General features: G+C 42.8%; 1 protein-coding gene across 2 annotated transcripts in view; it reads right to left on the bottom strand.

Annotated features, from left to right (window-relative positions):
• Positions 1-927: 927 nt before the first annotated feature.
• The window catches only part of HS1BP3 (HCLS1 binding protein 3), a 56,255-nt gene continuing 38,398 nt past the window's right edge, over positions 928-18,784 (bottom strand). For both annotated transcript variants that reach the window (XM_084201723.1, XM_084201724.1), the window contains 3 exons: positions 12,335-12,486; positions 11,707-11,842; positions 928-2,630 (listed from right to left, as the gene is read on the bottom strand). In XM_084201723.1, coding sequence (XP_084057849.1) covers positions 2,402-2,630; positions 11,707-11,842; positions 12,335-12,486 — 517 coding nt within the window. In that variant the 3' untranslated portion in view covers positions 928-2,401. The remainder of the gene's footprint in view (positions 2,631-11,706; positions 11,843-12,334; positions 12,487-18,784) is intronic.

Raw genomic sequence — 18,784 nt, 5'->3', positions numbered from 1 at the left:
CTCAATTTTTCTCAGCTACCTTTGTCTGACATTCTTCTCTTGTATAATAATGATTCATTATATATAATGTATTCAATGACTGTAACTCACCTCTTAGTGCCAAAAAATATGACTGCAGCTAGACATTTGCATTGTAAAACAAAAGCATAACATCAGGGTTTATGAAGGATCCTTTTATATTAGTTTCTTGACAGGAATGCTAGATTTTTTTTTTTCTGAAGTAAAATGCTGACCTCAAAATAATCTTTAAAATCTAGCACAGGAAACAATTAACAGTTCTTCCTTCCTTGTGCTTAGGTAATTTGACAATTTTAGGGAGAGCTGGGGGGCAGAATATTCCTTGGCCATTTAAGGAGGGTGAAGAACTGCACTCATTGTACTGATCATTAAATCCATAGCCTGCAGTTGGGAAGTTTTAGCAGTGCTCAGGCTATGTGATGGGTGGGCTGTGGTCCAAAAATACAGAAATGCAGGCAGTGTTCCCAAACAGTGCTGAGTAAAATGGAGATGATGCTCCCTGAGCCCTCAGTTAAATATAGTGGTTGCTCATGACAGCAGGGAGTGCAACAGGAAAGCCTCCCTGAATTAATTTTTCCTACCTGCTATTCCCTGCCTGTTCTTGGCCAAGGCATTTATTTTCTCCTCGCTGCTTTTATGCACCTTTTTTATTCCTAATTGCACCAGGACACTGGGGGGACAGACAGGACCAGATAGTACCTTTGGTTCTGCCTTTAGCTGCTCTCAAAGGAAATACGAGCACAGCTGCATTTTCAGTTTCAGAGTTATTTACACTTTAACACCACCCAGCACTCCAGAGCTAAATGGAATCGATTCTTTGCTGCTACTGTACAACCCCGAGAACAACAGCAACAACACTAACACCTGCAGGTTAGCAAAATGTTTTATTGTAGTAAAACATACCATACACAGAGGAGAACCAATGGTTATATTTTATCTGTCCCATCAAAGCAAAATACCTTTATAATATTTCCCACTGGCTTAAAAAGGAAATGCTAATAGAAATAATTTCATTATTAAAATATATAATGTTTTCTATTTATTTTGTTCTATATTAGAAAGACAAATATTGACATGATGATATGGCTTAAATATATTGAAATTTTCCCTCTGGGGAGCTAGTCTTCATCTCTAGCTAGACCACACATGGAATGAGTTCAGAAAACTGCATGACAGCAGGTATAATAAACCTACATTAGGTGTAAATTTAGTATCTTCAACCAGAGTGCCTGAGTTTGACAAGAAGAGGGAAAGTCTTGGATACCTATTCTGCAATGTTTTTCTTCTCTTGCATATTAAAATTTCTCCAGTATATTTTCTTCCTATTTTTTTTCCCTCTACATAACGCCAAGTTTGTCTTCCCTTGTTTTAACCATCACATGGTAAAGAACAGACCACCATCTTATCACACACAGTCATTTTGGCTTAGTGGAATTAATCCCCATGGCTGGTTCTTAAAAATTCTGGGAGAAGTGAAGGAACAGGAGAGAAAGAGTGACTGCAGAGAGCAACTCAGATTTCCTCCATTTACACACCTGCACTGAATGACCTCCTGGAGAAGCCCCTCTCTCTCCACCTACTACAATGGAAACCCAGGAAGACTTGGCTGGAAAAAATTAGCTCATGTGAATCTGGAGTTCACAGGAGTTCTACAGCATCCAAACCTCCTAGGCACTGCAACCTCCATCTATGTCTGGAGAGTGTTCTTAGCCACCCCCAGTCATCTGCTATTCTCCCTGGGAATCAGAGATGCATAGCATGGTCTTTGCAGGCCTAAAGTTCTTTTACAAGGTGGCATTTGTGCAGCAATTAAGGCAGCAGATTGTCAGGGTTAGCTGGGATTTCAATGTTCCATGGAAAACAGAGGAACTGTTAACTATATTTAGCAGTTCCTGTTAAAAATTACCAAAATACCAATCAGGGAGGAAAAGGCTGCTACAAGAACACACTGGATAAAAGGAAAATGGCCTTTCCAGTGAGCTGAAAATCACTATCTAAAAATGACAGGAACAGCATCCTATCGTGCCTCAGAACATTTGCTGGACATTATTCACAGTTGCCATGTGTACAACATCCTCACCATTTTCAACCACCTGGCCAAAACTCTACAATGTTGACACTAAAACAGCAGTAGACAACCTGTAGTGCTACATCCTTGTTCACGTTCCCTGTGAAACCCTGAAAATCTAAGGTAACATTAGATCACAGCTGCAGTGGTTTGCAAAGCTCACAGGGAGGTTCTGCTACTCAAACTTGCTGCTCTCTGTGTCCTGGTACACAAATGAGCACTGTGACAGCAGAAACACCTGGGCAGTTCTTGCTGCTGTCACTGGAGCTCACTGGGAGGCCAAGAAGCCATCAGGACATTTTAAAATACATATGTTCAAAAAAGACTGGTATCCTGGTTGTTGATAGATTCATTTTCCTGGATATACTGGAGAATGTCCACTTCATTCATCGTCTGAATCCTGTTTTCCTTTTGCTTTGCCAGGGAAGGTGAATTGGTGCTCCTGGGGGCAACTGCTGGCTTCTGAGGCAGAGGTGGCTTTGGTGGGACCTTAGGTTTTGGTTTGGAGGTAACCTCTAAAAGTTTTTCAAAATCATCTTCCACTCTGGAATGAAAACAAAACATCAGTAACATCCTGGGAATTTCTGAACTGCTTTTTGTTCTGTAAGAAAATGCAATCTTTCAAAACAAAACTTTCTGCAGGAAAGGATCTACTCTGATAAATTTCTCTCTCCACAGAAGTTTCCATAAGAGCCATCTTTTTTATAATGTGGTTATACAAATTAATTTTATAGCATGTTTTCAAATGTCTAAATTAAAGGCAATTAGAGATTACTAAACCCACCAAACTTTATTTTAGTTTGGGGGAAAAAAAATGTATTTGTGACAGGATGCTTTGCTTCCCGATAAATTTTCATGGGAAAGTAAAATTATCCACATTCAACTCTGTTTCCTCTTCATCCTCATCACCCAAAACTGAGATTGAGCATCCCCATGCTCAGTCATGAGAAACTGTAAACACTAATGGATTTTAAAATTCCATGTTCATATTTAGTTCTGGGACACTGAAGAAGTTTTGCAATCTGTGACCACATAAAATAACTCTTTTAGATGATAAATTTGCTGCTGATTCCTACTGAAATAACCCAGAACACCTCAAACAGTACAGGGTATTTTCTACCTGCATTGTTTGACCTTATCAGATATGCAGCAGGCTGTGCATGCCCAACTCTGTTCCCACGTGAGCTGTTAGAAGATTTTAAGAGAGCCCTTATCATAGATTATCTGGTGACTCCAAGAACTGTGTGCCTTTGGAAAGTCAAAATATGGAGTAAAGAAAAACAAAGAATTCTCTTCAGCAGCTCCCCTCTCTGGAACAGGATATGGTACTAGAGTCTAAGGAAGATGCTTTTTTAGTTTCTTCTTCTCCATTACCCATAGGTAGGCACTCCCTACGGCATGGATAAATCATTTCAGGTCATGTATTTTTTGGTTCTTCCTCTCATTTGCCTTTTGCAGTTAGAATCATAGGACCATTGAATATCCTGAGCTGGAAGGGACCCATCAGGATCATCAAGTCCAACTCCTGGACCTGCACAGGACGTCCCAAGGGTCACACCATGTGCCTGACAGAGTTGTCCAAATGCTCCTTGAGCTCTGTCAGGCTGGTGCTGTGACTGGTGCCCTGGGGAGCTGTTCCAGTGCCCGGCCACTCTGTGGGTAAAAAACCTTTTCCTAATATCCAGTTTATAGCTTCCTCACTACCAGGCAATGAGGCATCTTGGGGGTTACCCAGATGCCTGTGAAACCCTTGGGATAATTTCTGTTTCCTAAATGGGACAGGGATTCCTCCCTTTCTCTCTTGGCTCACCAGTTGCCTCAGGAGCGGTACAGTAAACGCCTCTACCACACAGCACTACAACTGCTGGGGCTTTCTGCAGACAGTTATAAGTAAAGCTCAGCTTTTCCATAATTTGGGAAGCAACTGATGAGGCCACTGTCCAGGATGACCTGGAGCATGATCAAAGAAGCAACATGTCTGAGACTCTTTATTCCTCCATCCCCAGTGAATACTGTTTGAATGTTTAAACCGTGGGTAATTCAAGAGCTAGAGCCCCCTCAAGCTAAGGAGCCCGCTATTACTAAGATAAACTGCATGATTTCAAGGGTTTCTTTTTCATGTTCACCCTCATTAAAACCTGAGAGGAACTTACAACACTACTGCCCTGGCTGAGAGAAACTATACCCACCGTGAACCAGCCAGGAAGTCAAAAAGGATCAGCCTAAATTTTCTGGTGTAGAGACATTCAGAACTCTTTAAGGTAAAACCATTCCTCAAGTCAGACAGATCTTCTTGTCACTCCCAAAGGGAAACTTAAAAGAATCACTTTTAACCAAGGCTGCTCTTGTAAAACCAAGAGCATGAACACTGATATCTAAAACTAGGGAACACCTGAACAGACCAGCTGATGGACAGAGCCATTCACTGCCCCAGAGTTCTGCACCTTGAACTCTGCCTCTGGTACTACAGCAGGCAGCACCTCAGATTTCATCCTCTGAGTAACTCTGGAGATTATATTCTCTTTTATTTAGATAAGATTTCTGATGTCTTTTATTTTCCATGATTCTTTGTGGCTGACATATCCTACTTAACTTACAAAACACACTCAATGTATTTCTGAATTCCTCATCTACCAAGAAATTAATTTCATTTAAGCCAGGCCTTTCTGTTTGTTGCAAACTCTGATATCCAAGAGACATCACACCTGTGATCACATTGCCAAGACATGTTCTTGTTCTCTTTGCTGTGTAATAAACAAAACTTGTTAAGGCTGGTATTTCTGAAGCCTCCCTTCTTGGCATAAACAAACAGTGAATGAATCAGCATCCATGTCATAAAGTTTTGGTCTTAAATAACAGAAAACATAATAAGCAGAGGAACAATGCACAATACATAGAGATCATATGGAGGAAGCAGGATTTTGAACTAGGTGCACTACCCAGAAAGAGCAGCAAGCTCACTAACCCAATGATACAACTTATGAATTCTCTACTCCAGCTTCTGTGCTAATCACAGCAACAAAACCACTCGGCACAGCCAAAAAAATACCCCCAAAAGATCCAGTAGGTTGTGGGGGTCTTTAGGGGATGGGGGTTCGATGTTCTGCTTTTAAGCCAAAGATTATGCAGAAGAAAGTCTGGAAGCTGATGATGTAATTTCCTTTTTCTGTCCTGGATTTTTTCAAGACCTTGGTTAGACAGAAGTCTCTTAGACAGAACACAGCAGATAATATGTAGCCTTTGTCTCAAAACCTGCTTTTCAGTACTGCAGTGCTAGGCAAGCTGTTTGATCCACTGCTGTTTGATCATGTGAGACACAACTGTCTTTGCAAAAGAGGTAAAATGCAAAGTGCCTCAGGCAGAGATAGAAACAAGGACTTCTATTTCTTGAAAGCAAATGAATTGTTACAGTGCATAACTACCACCATATTTAACTCCAGGCCAGGAGGAGAAAGAAAAAAATCAAGCAATTATTCTGAAACAAGATTAAAGGAAGAACCTTCCCACCCCATCTTTTTATAGACAATCAGACAGAGTATCCATGTAATTAATCACTCTTTAATTAGTCTCTTTCCATTTCTGTAAAAGAAAAGCAGCACCACATTGTTTAAAATTCTTGTCGTATTGTTGTGCTGATTCACTGACTCTATAGGTGGAAATTCTCTCAGAATTCCAAAAGAAAGCAATCAAAGCCCTTACTGAAGAAAGGCTGTCACAAAGCCCTTCATGACTGCTGGCATGTGGACTTCCAGACAGTAAATGAGTTCTGACTTGGAAACAGATGCAGCTGCCACAAGAACATCAACATTTTAGATGCCATTTATCTGGACTTTGTCCCTTCTCTCTGGACTAGATCTTTGGGACAGGAATGACTGTCTGCATGTACACCACGATGGGGACAGTGACCTCTGCTTGCTGGGAATGCTTTAATAAGGAGAATCTGTAATGAAAGCAAGAGACAAAGACCCCCATAATTTGCTAAGAATCCAAAAGGCTCATGCTTGAAGCTCAGTTGTCTAACTAACTGCAGTTCTTGCAGAACAGACTTTCATCTTTTGCTATCTTATGTTCTTTATTTTGTCTGGTGTTAATTCCAAGTACAAGAGATACCTTGGTGAAGCCTTGGGGAGTGCTGTGACATCACATCTACAACTTGGGAAAAGACTTGTGCCCAAAAATAGGCAGGAGACTTCAAAGTATCTGTTGCCCATCACATCTGCTATGGTCAGGAGGGACAGTGTGATGTACAGCAAGGCCCAGGGAAAGAGGCTGGACTTAATCCCAGGAATGCCAAGCACTGGGGGCCATGAAGGAGATCTCTCTCCTCCTGCTTCAGCTTTCCCCTGCAATCCATTACAGATAAATTCACAATGGTATTTTAACCAGGACCAGGAAATATGTCTGGACACCGGAATGTGACAGTCTGTATCGTTTCAATGCTACAAGAACTGGCATGGCTTTGGGCTGGGAGAGATTTGCCCTCCTCCAAAAACCTGTCCAGCACAGCTTGAAGCTGGAGTGGGACAGTGACCATTCCCTGGAGGCAGCTGCACACAGTGCCCTTGTCCTGCAGCTGCAGAGGCCAACAGCTGGATGCAGGCAGCCTGTGCTGCTGCCTGGCTGAGTGCAGAGAACAGGCTCATTAGTGCAGGTAAGCCCCACAAGAAACCCTCTGAGGAAATCAGCCTGCTGGTTACATCACTCACCTTGGAAATGAGAAAAGTCAATTTTTCCAGCCTGAAAAAGTTTAAACCTCTCTCTCCTGCCTCTCTAGAAAGGTCCCCAATCACCAGCCAAAGGCACAGCTGGGGCAGAGGAGAGCAGGCAGCTCTTGCCCCTTGAGCTGATGTCTGTCAAAAATGCAAACGACCTGGGGCAGGATGGTTGAAATCTGGTGGGTGTCAAGCCCAGCAAAAGCATCTCTTGCTGCACTAGGACCCCACATTGCCTCTGTACATTATTCTACACAACCTGTACATATTCCTAGGGGTGGGAAAAGGATTAATGTTTCTGGTCTAGCAAAAAACTATTTGTTCCATTGGCAAGTTTTCTTTATAGCTTTTCTAATGCTTGTAAGTAGCATCCTGATACATGACAGGAATGAAATAAATATACTCTTGAAAACCATCACAGAAGAATTTGTTTTTCTGTAACCTACTGCAGCCAAATCAAGGACCTTTCCCCACAGTTCTGTCATAGCAAGCAAGAGAAACTGCCCTGGAGTGGTCAGGAAATTTCTGACTCAGTTATCGAAACCTTCTCTTCCACCTGTACATTGCCCAAATAATCTTCTCCCCAGAGGATCCACATATAAACCCTCTGGAGTTTCTCAAAGCTTTTTTTTCCCAACTATAGTGTTGTTCTCAAGAAAGTGAGCATTGCTGCTGGAAATGCTGCTCCACACAACTCCTGCACAGGTTGAAGATGTGTTACTCTGTGAATTCAGCATCTGCTAGTGCCTGCTGAAAGAGGAACACACAAACATTTTCTGCTTCAAGGGTGGCAATGGTTCCTCGGCAAACCTGAAGCTGATAAACCTGCTCAAGAAGCTTAATGGGCTGAACAGTGTGTGGGGTGCAGTTTCACAAGCAGCCTCAGCCTTAAAAAGTATAATGCTCCTGAAAAGGTTATCAGTGTAATCCTAAGAAGGAACACACCAGATCTGCCATCACAGGGCAGTAGAACTGGGATCCTGCTGCTGACACTTTTTTTCAGCACTGGAAAAAGACAAATGTGCTCACAGCTGCTTCCTTCCATCTCAGCTTCCTATTCATTATCAAAGGTGAAGCTAATTAAATCTCTCCTGAAAGGCTGCTCAGACAGCTGTGATAATTATTTCAGGCTAGGATGTGTGATAATTTATGTAATTCTGTGGGTACACAGAGCTGCTTCAGCATTCACAGGATCAATTCCAGCATTGGTTTTCCACAAAAACCTGATCCATCACACCAGGCAGGCATGATTGAGATTAATGAGGCAGAAGAGTGCATGCCTGCCGGGCTATGATCTCACTGGCATCATGCAGACATGGTGGGACAGGTCCTGGGACTGGAGTGCTGGAATGGAAGGATACAGGCTCTTCAGGAAGGACAGGCAGGGGACATGAGGAAGGACTGTCACCCTCTATGCCAATGAGCAGCTGGAGTGCACAGAGCTCAGCCAAGAGCCCCAGCTGAGGAGCCATCCAAGAACTCAGGGTCAGGATCAAAGGGAAGGCAGGGACAGGTGACATTATTGTGGGGCTTTGCTACAGGCCAGCACACCAGGAGGAGGGAGTGGATAAGGTTCTCTACTGACAGGAGCAGCTTCACATTCACAAACCTTGGTCCTCATGGGAGACTTCAACCACCCCATTATTTGTTGGAAGGACAGCCAGCAAGGCTTAAGCAATGTAGGAGGTCCCTCAAATGCATTGAGACCAATTTACTTCTCCAAGTAACAAAGGAGCCAACAAGGAGAGGTGCTAGGCTGGACCTCATTCTCACCAGTGAGGAGGGGCTGGTGGGGAATGTAAAGCTCCAGGGCAGCTGGGCTGCAGAGACCATGAAATGGTGGAGTTTGAATTTCTCATGGCAGTGAAGTGGGTGCTCAGCAAACCCTGGACTTCAGGAGAGCAAACTCTGGCCTCTTCAGGGATCTGCTTTGTAGAGTCCCATGGGATAAAGTCCATGAAATCCCACTGCACTTAGAATGCCATTGGTTCTTCTCAATGCTCAGCACTTGTTAATGTCAAGTTAGTGATTCTATTTAAAACAGTAATTCTCATTTCATATGAGCAAGTATGCACAGAGAGCACAGTCTTCAGTTTGCAGTGAGAACGTTTATCAGATTCTCTTCTCCCTCATGTTGTGACAAGCCCAGCCCACACACATTTTGCAGACTCATTTGTATCCTTAACAGCCTCTGCCTCATGAGTTACAGCCACTGCTGAGGATTCACTGCTGTGCTGACACTGCTCTGGGCTACTGCTGCTAAACCACTCAGGTACCATAAAGATCACAAAGGATTTGGTTGCTCCTGTGTTCTGCTCTGGACATTATCTTCTTCCCATCCCCCTCTGGAAGAAGGTTCTGCTCTCCTCTGCCTTAGGCAGCTCTCTTCCAACTCTGCCCATGATTCAGAGTGAGTCAGACACTTCTCAGATCTACCACACACATGAGAGCAGACCCTGAGGTGCATGTGAATGTTCACTGCACCAGTGGAGAGCTCCCACATCTGCATTATTCAGCTGGAGCTCAGTGAACATGTCCAGCTTTGTGGACCTGCCACAGACCTGCTGGTGCATCACAGCACAGGACAGCCCTAGATCCCAACAAATGTGTCCAGATAAACTTTTGGTATGATAGAACCAACTATGTCCAAGAGACCAAGAGATTTCCATTTCTAGAGCCATATCCAGCTCTAGCCTGCTAAAGGAATGGGTTGTCACAGCTCCTACTCTGACCTGAGGGCTGCTGAGAGATTTCTTCAGTCCCTTTTGGGAAAGGAGTGTAATTGTCAACACATACAGGGCAAAGGCAAGACTTACTCTTAGGCTCAAAATAAGCTCAAGCTCCCATGCAGGGAGATAGCAGAGTGCAACTTATATTGAATATCTTCTCATCACAAAGGGTCACTGCCTGGAAAATAGCCTGTGGTTCTGCCCTGCAAGAACAATCAACACCAGTTTGGTGGGAAGGGAAGGTGGGAGAGGATTCAAATGCTGCCTCTACATTGTGAGACCTGACTGTTCTGTTGAGGCTTCCAGCTGAACAGAAAATAAAGTGCATTTTGCCCTACCACTGGATTTTGGGTGACTGCAGTGAATTTGCACGGGGGGAGATGAAGTGTTGCACTAGGTTAAAACAGTACTGCCACTCCTCCTCCCCTCTTGGACAGCAGCTTCCCTTTACCCTCAACTGCCTTGCACTGAGTTCACCAGCCCTCTATGATGTGCAGATAACACCATGAACTGGGTTTACCAGGGGAATTTCAGAGGGTGTTAGGTACCCAAACAGGTCAACAGGCAGACAGATCCTGACCTATCTGCCTACACCTCTTGCACAGGCAGGAGTTGCCACTGGATTCCCACAGCAACTTTCCCATTGGACCACTTGCATGATTTTCTGCTTCATTACATGTAATCATTTCCACTTGGGCCTTGATGACTTATCAACTGTTGGAAGCACTGAGACAAATCAGGAATAAACAAAAACTACTGGAATTTAAAAGAAATTGCATCTTTTCCCATGGGTTCCCATAACCATCTGTGTGTGCTGCTGTTGTTGATGATCCCAAACTGATCTGAAAGCATGGTCTGTTGGTCTCAGAGCAGACTTCAGAGACCTGTCCCTGAACATATATAATCCAAAGGACATTAACACAACAGATGGAGAAGCTCTCTCTAGTGGATAAAAATGCAAGGACTGCAGGGGAACAGGCCCTCTCTGTAGTCATATGAACCCTCTGGATGAAGTGCTGTATGCTGAGATCCCTAGCAGACAAGGAAATATTGCAAGCACACGTGTGTTTGCTCTCAGTATACCACAGCATGAAATCAGGTCATGTCTGGCCCCATCAGCTTCTACAAACATCAGGTGGGCTGTCAGGGTCTATGCAAGATAGTACCCAGCCCAATTTAACCTTTGTTTAAAGTAAGTCAGGTATTACTGCTGAGATAGCAAGCACTTTTCCATGAGTAGAAAGCAACAGCTGCAGAATTACTGCTTCAGGAGAGGTCTGAATCCACACACAGAGTCTCTCTCCTGGGTTTAGTACCTGCCGTGGAAATCATACACCCTAACAGGAGCTGGTTGACACAAATTAGCACTGGAAGCAGGCTGGCCTCATCATTCAGATGCCAGCCTGAGACCCAGAAGGAATGAATGTGACTCCTTACTGCAGCATGGATTCCCTGTGTCTCTCCAAGCACTGGTTCCCTGCTCAGTCTCTGGAGGATTATCAGCGCAGGCAAACCCTGCCTCCTGTGAGGGAGATGCCAGGGATAAATGCATGGTGTGCTGATGTGTTCCAGTGCTACACTACCAAGGGAGAAGCAATATATTATAGCCTCCTGCAACTCTGAGCTCCAGCCCTCCCTCCCACTAGATTAAAAATTAAACACAGGGTGATAAAGAGTCCTTTATGGCTGTGGAGGTATGCAGAGGATCCCTCCTGGAAGTCTGTGAGCCATCAGCATGAAAATCATTCCTCCTGTGGCAAGAGCCCCTGATTTCAGGGCTCTGAAGCTGAAACTGCTCTTTATCTCTGGGCTTTGTTCCCCACTTTTCACAGTGGAGGTCAGGTTCCCTGTGGATCATTTGCAGAAGGCAAAAGTGTCATGTTAGAAAACAAGAATAAGATAGCACACCTTGGGCCTTCAAGGCTCCTCCTTTGGAGTCACAGAATAATTCCTTGCATCCCACCTTTCTCAAAGGGTCTTCCTAATTTTCTTTTTAATGTGTTTGGTGTCCAAGCTCCATGACACACATGTTACATTTTACTTGTTGATACAAGTATTGATTCACAGTTTGCATTCTGAGTATTTAAGCTTTGCCCCCAAATTCATCTCTTTCAAGATCTAAATAGATCAGAATAGATCAGACCCCCTTCATCCCATATGACAGATTTGAGATGAGTACCTCAGCAGCTCCTCAGTGTCCTCCTCAGAATCCCTGCTCAGCACATACTCGCTGTGCTCACAGGCAGCTGGCAACAGGAGTGAGTCACCCAATCTCACCACCCCACCGAGGTCTGGGTCTTCAAATAACTTCAGATCTAGAAAGAGGAATCAGAAGCTGCTGTATTTAAATCGTGCTATGTAACACAAGGCCTGCACTAACTAGAGTAAATCTGGCTAGGTGGGTTGAAAAAACAGATCATGTAGACAATTCTTTCTTTCCAAAGACTTCCAGTCCACAAAGTGCAGTGATACTCAGATTTACTCAAGGTAAATCTGCTTTTTCCTTGCACTCAAAAGTAGGTCACATTACCCCTGTTAGCGTGGCATGAATGACTGTGGGACAGCCAGCTCCCACAGACCTTAATATCCCAGTTCAAAATGTTTATAGAGAACAGCTATGAGAGCTACAGGTTTTATTTGTTCTTCCTGAATGATTCTAGATGATTCTGCTCAGCTAAAGATTTGCCTTAACATTTCCAAGACATTATTTAGTCTGTATACTATGCATCACTGTAATTTAAAGGCTCAGTTATACACATGCTTTAGATAAAACAATCTGTGTATATACAAATATAGAACAGATTTACTCTCTTTAATCTTTCTTCTGGGACCGATTGATGAGAAATCTTTTTCTGGGCCAAAGAGTCCTTCATTTGGATCCACCTCCTCTTCAAAAATGGTTAATTTGGGCTTCTCTTCCTTGGCTGGAGGAGCGGGTGTCTTCTTTGCTTTTTTAGTTCTAAAACATAAGAGAAAAGAAAGTTAGCTGCAACTCTTCCTTTAGCAAGCAAGATTTATGGCTAGAAAGTCTCGTAAGCTGAAAATAGATGGTGGCAGGCTAGGAAAGGTTTAGGCAAAGATACAGAGGCATCTGTTAATTGCTGGCAGGAACGGGATACTGACCTGGAGGGACAGTTGGTCTGGCATTTTCTAGCTGGACCCATGTTGTGTATTCTTAATATATGTCAGGGGAATGGGAAAAGCAGAGCTAACAATGCTGCACTGTGCAAACTACTACCCAGAAACATTTAAGCAGTTTTACTGCTCCCACACAGAAAGCTTAAAATAAGAAAGTTCAGTTCCACCAACACTGTTTGAGACAGACAGAAAAGGATGGCTTGAAATACAAAGTGCAAGTTGGTCCATTGCACTGATCCCTGTGGGCAGGATTTAAAAAATCCCTTTGGCTCCACTTCCTTGCCAGCTCCTGCTGCTGTTAATGATTGCTGCATACTCCTTCCACAAAGATATTAGACACTCCCCTCATTTGCACATGGCTTAAACAAAGACAACTGACTCCCCTTCCAAGAGCAAAGTGAAAAGCACCTGCCTCTTGCTCTCATACCCAGGACTCACATTCCACCAGCTGAAGCTACAAGGCAGCTCTCACAATAATTGAGCTTGAGTTATGAGGCAAGCCAGGTGGCACAGAAAAGAAAATTTAGAGGACAATAACCTTTGGGTGAAAAGTCCAATTCAAACTAGGCTGAAAGAGAAGCAGTCCCTAGGACAACATGCCCTTCCAAAGTAATTGCCATATTTCAGAGATCTTCACTCTCAGCAGCTCTGGCACTGCAATTTCTAAGGTAGCCCCTTTGAGTGCCCCTTCCAATAGAAGATCTGATCTTCTCTGCAGAGAGCAGGTCAGGTTTCAGCCTAGAGCAAACCTAATTATCAGCACTTAACATGCCATACTCATCAAAAACTAAGAACAAGGTCAAAAGATTACACACACATTCCAACTACATTAAAGAGTCTTGTAAAATCCTCTTCCAATTACAGCTGCACACAAAAGCAGAGTCCAGTTACTTTCAGATATTTTCACAAGTTTATTATCAACAAACTGGAAACTCACAGATGGTATTACCTTGCTATCACGACTTTGTGGCAAATGCAGCCTAAGAGCAAGCCCCATGCAGAACCTAAATATTGCTTTATTTGGAAATATACCCTATTTGATACACTAAAGGGATCTGCAGGTGTCAGCAACTACTATTCATTACAAAAAACCTTCATTTTATTGCAGAAGAAATTTTAATGATTTTTTTTTTTTTTGCATTCATGTTCATTAGGGATGTGCCTTGAGTCACTTCTGAATTTGAGCTACTTTTGAAAGCACAGCTCCAAGGAACTGCTTCAAACTGAAGCATTTGTGGAAGACCCTTCTTCCAAAACTGTCAAAATCTAAAGTTATAATATGTACAGGCAGCTTTCACCCAGGATACCTACACAAACTCAGATTCATTGCTTTATTAACTGTAGTAAGGGACCTATCACTCAAATTACCCTAAGTATTAAAGGTAAAGGTAAACCAAACAACAACAAAACTGGAAGAACAGTAGGACCGAGTCATTCAGAGTTGAAAAACCCATTAAAAAAAGATTTTGCAAACACAAATAAATCCAATCTACCATGGAAGAAGCAATTTTTATTTGCATAATTCATGCCTCACAAAGTATTCTTTGAGAGGTGAATGACAATGCAGGTGAGGACTTGCCAACCTACAGAATGACAAAAGTCTTTGACAAGACCTCTTATCCATTTAGAGTTACAACAGCTCTCCTGATGCATAAGAGCCCATCATGGCACAGGTAATTATATACAGGAGCCAGTACATTGCCAAGCAACAGGTCTCCACCCCAGTGGAGTTAGCAAGGAATTTATTGTTAGCTCAAGTTTTTGCAGTAAACAATACCAGAATAGTGGGAAACACCAAAGAAAGGGAAGAGAATCATAAAGAGCATCATACAGAACAGCATGTAAAACAGAAATAATGGAACTGAAATGTCCTGGTAATGACCTTTTGCATAGCCTGGCTACCAAACCAGTCCTCTGACACAGGCTCACTTTCTGTTTGGCCAGGGGACTCCACTGGTAGCTACAGGGCCAGACCTGCTGGGCTTGACTGGTACCGGTAGGAACAGGAGGAAATTGTTTTTCTGCCTTCAAGTTGTTTCCCCTCAGTGCCCTTCTAAGGAAGCCACTGTTGGACTGCCAAGTAATTCCAGCATATCCATACAGGGACACTGTTGAGGTCAGTCCCTAAGTGGGAAACAGGATTCCCACGGTTCTGTATTTAGCTGTGCCAGTCCAGACTGCACTGCTGAGCAGAGGTTAATAGATGAGAAGGGGGTGTGGGAAGTTTAAGAGACAGTCTGAGGTTCTGCAGCTGCCAGCCCACCCATCCCCTCTCTGTATATTGGTGCTACCTCCCCATAAGCAGGGCCCAGGGACTGTGCTGGAGTCAAGCTGATTGTGAAGCCCCAGGCTGGCAGGCATGCAGAGGAGAAGCTGCAAGGACAGCTAATTCGATGATCATGATGTACCAGGGCGCAGCAAACTTGTGCAGGAATGTAGAGTCTTTGGAGAAGACAGAAGTGAAGGAACATTAAGTTTTCCAAAGTATTACTGTATTCAAACCCTGCACTTCATTAGCACCTTCTTCATACATCACACTCACAACCCTGGCATCTGACATTTTGAAACTACCAGCACCCAGCTGGCAGAAGATGACCCATGTTATTGCTACTTCTTCATCTATGAAACAAGTGAACTTTTGGAGCATCACTCTAGCGACTTTTAAAACCTTAACAAAAACCAAACCAGCCCTAAAGATGTCGTAATCCTTTGTTCAGCAGAAACTATTTACCCAGTTGAGCCTTCTGATGTCTTCACTGTGAGAATAACTCAAATAACATTCCTGTCTCCTGCTCTGACTAAAAAGGAGCCTCCTAAGTGACTGTACGTAAAGACTGGCCTTCTAACTGACATGGACCAAAACTGGATGATCAAAAATTAGAGTACATCAATCCACCTAGTCAGGCTGCTGGGACACTCGAAAGTCCAGCTGAGACTCCCATATGATCCTCAAATTACCCATGAAAATGTCAACAAAACCCTGTGTGCAGACACTTTCAAACCTCACTCACTTTGTGAGCAGAGTCCTCCTGTTACTGTTTACTGACACAATGTAGGTCACTCATCTGGCAGCCTCCAGGTCTCACTGGCACAGCAGCAATGCACAAGAGCTGTCTGGTCAGCTGTGGAAAACAGCAATGAGGATGACTAAGACACTTCAAAGTCAGAAGATTTCCAGACTTGTGTGTGACAGGTGTTTGTGAAACACTGGAACTACAGATCCAGTGCTGGCTGACACTGGTTTAAATCACAGTGTGTCTACTGTCTCTTTACAGAGGAGTCCCTGCCCCATGCTCGCTGCTGGGTTAAAACAGTGAGTGCTGTAATCAAGAGCACCTGTAATCTCAGCACACAGGCAGAAGTCTTCAGGTGTTATTCTGAAAATATGACCATCTCTTTTTTTCCAGAAGTAAAATTATGCTTCAGAAAAGGAGTGCTACAGTAATATTAAAAAAAAAAAGACTTATTCAGAATATACATCCTTATATATTAGGTATCCATGGAATTTTACAAGGGAAGAGCTCACGAATATAAATGGACATCCCCACTCCCACAGATCTACGTTCAGGCTTGAACAAAAGAGCTACAGCTAGAATAGCAGCAATATTTGCACATCTTCTTGAAAACCACGTCTGAAAAACAAAGATCCTATACACTAGTTTGTGCAGAAAACAAAATGTCATCTGCTGCTTTCTTTTCACTCAACAGTGCTCGTTTTCCAGAGCTGCCTGATAATAACAGGCAGGACAAAAGGGGTCATTCTCAATTGCTCTGGCCAAGGGATGCCCAATAGAAACTCGAAGCCCATCAGCTCACACAGCCTCAATCCTAAGCATTAAGCTGCCACCACAAGTGCTGGCTGCAAGGATACTGCCCTTCACACAGCAATCTTTTTCTTGTGGACATCATGCTAATTTACAGTATTTTAAATGGCTTTGGCATGTCCCAAAATAAGATAATGTGTAGCTGATGGAATAAATCTCCAGTTATAAATCCTTTGGAACAAGAATATCCAGCTGCAAAGTTTGTCTGCTGCTGCTCTGAGATTAGTTCAGCCTTAGGTTATTGCTCCAGCAGAGCAACAGATGGAAAGAAAGCCTGAAGGAACAGATTTTCAAGACTTCAGCTTGCATCCAGGGACCTGCTTTTATGGAGAGAATTTTCTGAAGGGCTCAGAACACAAGAGTACCTGTTCTTCCTAAACAAAGGCAAGCAGTGTTTATAATCTGTCCTCAAGTTTTCTGATTATATCCTTTTCCAATGTAATTTGAAAGCAGATGTGAAGACCACAGATGGACAACTTTTGTTTAGTACACAGCTCATTAGAAATAATCATAATAGAGAAACATTTCCTAAAATGTTTTCAACTAAGTAACTAATAAAACACTCAAGCACTCATAAGCCTGGCAAGGGAACTAGGGTTAGAGACTAGATTGCAAAGAAGGAAAATTAACATAAAGGAAATTTCTTTATAATTCTCCTCTGATTTTCTGGACTAAGCCAGAGTCTAAGACTTGCTGAAACAAGTTAAGGAACAACAAAAGACAAGTTTCAAAACATAATCATGACTAAATTAAACCACAGTGGTCCAGAACAAGAGAAGCATAATAAAGTTGTCAATAATGATGTGAGAAAGCCAAAAATACTCATTAGTATTTTGAGTTTCGTCTGCAAAGCAGCAAAATGGTACTTCCAGGGCTTCTGACAACAGTAAAATTTTTCTTATCCTAATATTCATGCTAATGATGAACATTTTCAGATATTCAATACCAGATAACATGAACTAAGATGTTTTGGAAAAAATTGGCCAGGCATTTTCTGTACCCTGGATGTAACTACTCAACACAGTTTAGAACTCCAGGGAAGTTACAGAGGGCTAAAAATAAAGCTATTTTAGAAATCAGGAAAGTTAAAAAAGTAGAACATAAGCATGAGCCAGTGAGCATTGCCTTGACACTCAGTAAAATTACAGAAAGGCAGATTATCAGATATAACCAGTTAGTAATTAAAAGAGCATTCATTACTAAAATCTGTCCAGAGTCATGCTAACTTCTCTTCATGAACCGACAGCCTTGATTAATAATGGTGTCTTACCCCAGGTGTGACACAGCCATCCTGAAAGTTCCCACCATTTCTTTCTAAAGCAGGAGCAGGACAATGGAAGTTTCTCTCCTCTGGGTCCTGCACACAGTGACCTCACTGCACCATTGCAGGAACCTCTTCTCTGTGGAGATCCTGAACCATCTCTGCATTAACTTGGACACTCAGATGCCACAAGCAACAGGGGATAAAACCACAACACTCTTTGGTAGGACAAGGACACGAGACTATTATGTCTGTTTATGAATTAGTAAAAGAGCTACAAGGCAAACATGATGATGGCAGCATCAGGGCTTGATGCATACCAGCTTTTATCATGCCCTTAATTCTCTTTCTCTATCTGCATGTCTGGCAGGACTTGATTTCAAATTGATAAAAGGAGAGAAGCATTGATTTTTGCTCTGCTTCCCCCTTCTGGTGCACCTTTTCTTTTTTTATGTCCAGCCTTTACAATTTCTGCTCAATTCCATCCTTTTTCCCCTTTTCATCCTTCCTCTGCATTTTCCCAATGTTTCTGGCCAGTATCAGACATTCTCCTGCTCCAACTCCAGAGTCTGCAGTGCTGCCTTACCCTCCAGACTGACAATAAGGCTTCCTTATCATCTTGAACTCCCTTCTTCACATCATATACCTCTTAATCTCCAGACTTCTGTTCTGGACTCTTCTTTTTCTGCTTTAACCCTAAAGATTATTATCATTGGTCAAATTACACTTTTGAAAAAGACCCCAGGCAGTAACTGAAGGAGAAACAGGGAACTTCACTGGGAAAGTGGGAAAATGCAGATGCGAAAAGGTAAGGGAAAAAAAGGACAGAACTAAGCAGAGGTAACAGAAGGCAAAACAAGAGAAAGGGGAGAGGTTGGAGCTGATCACAAATGCTAACTAGCTGTAAGTGCTAGTCTCCAAAAATAAACATTTATTGGTCAGTTTTCAATAAAAGGCAAAATTCATGTAAAATCTTAAATGCAAAATCTTTCTGAAGAAACAAAGCTTTATCAGGAAATAAAATGAGGGAGAAC

This window comes from Fringilla coelebs (assembly GCF_963513975.1).
Source record: "Fringilla coelebs genome assembly, chromosome: 3".
Classification (NCBI taxonomy): domain Eukaryota; kingdom Metazoa; phylum Chordata; class Aves; order Passeriformes; family Fringillidae; genus Fringilla; species Fringilla coelebs.
Note: the sequence above shows the minus strand (reverse complement) of the source record. Positions and strands in the feature narration are given on the sequence as shown.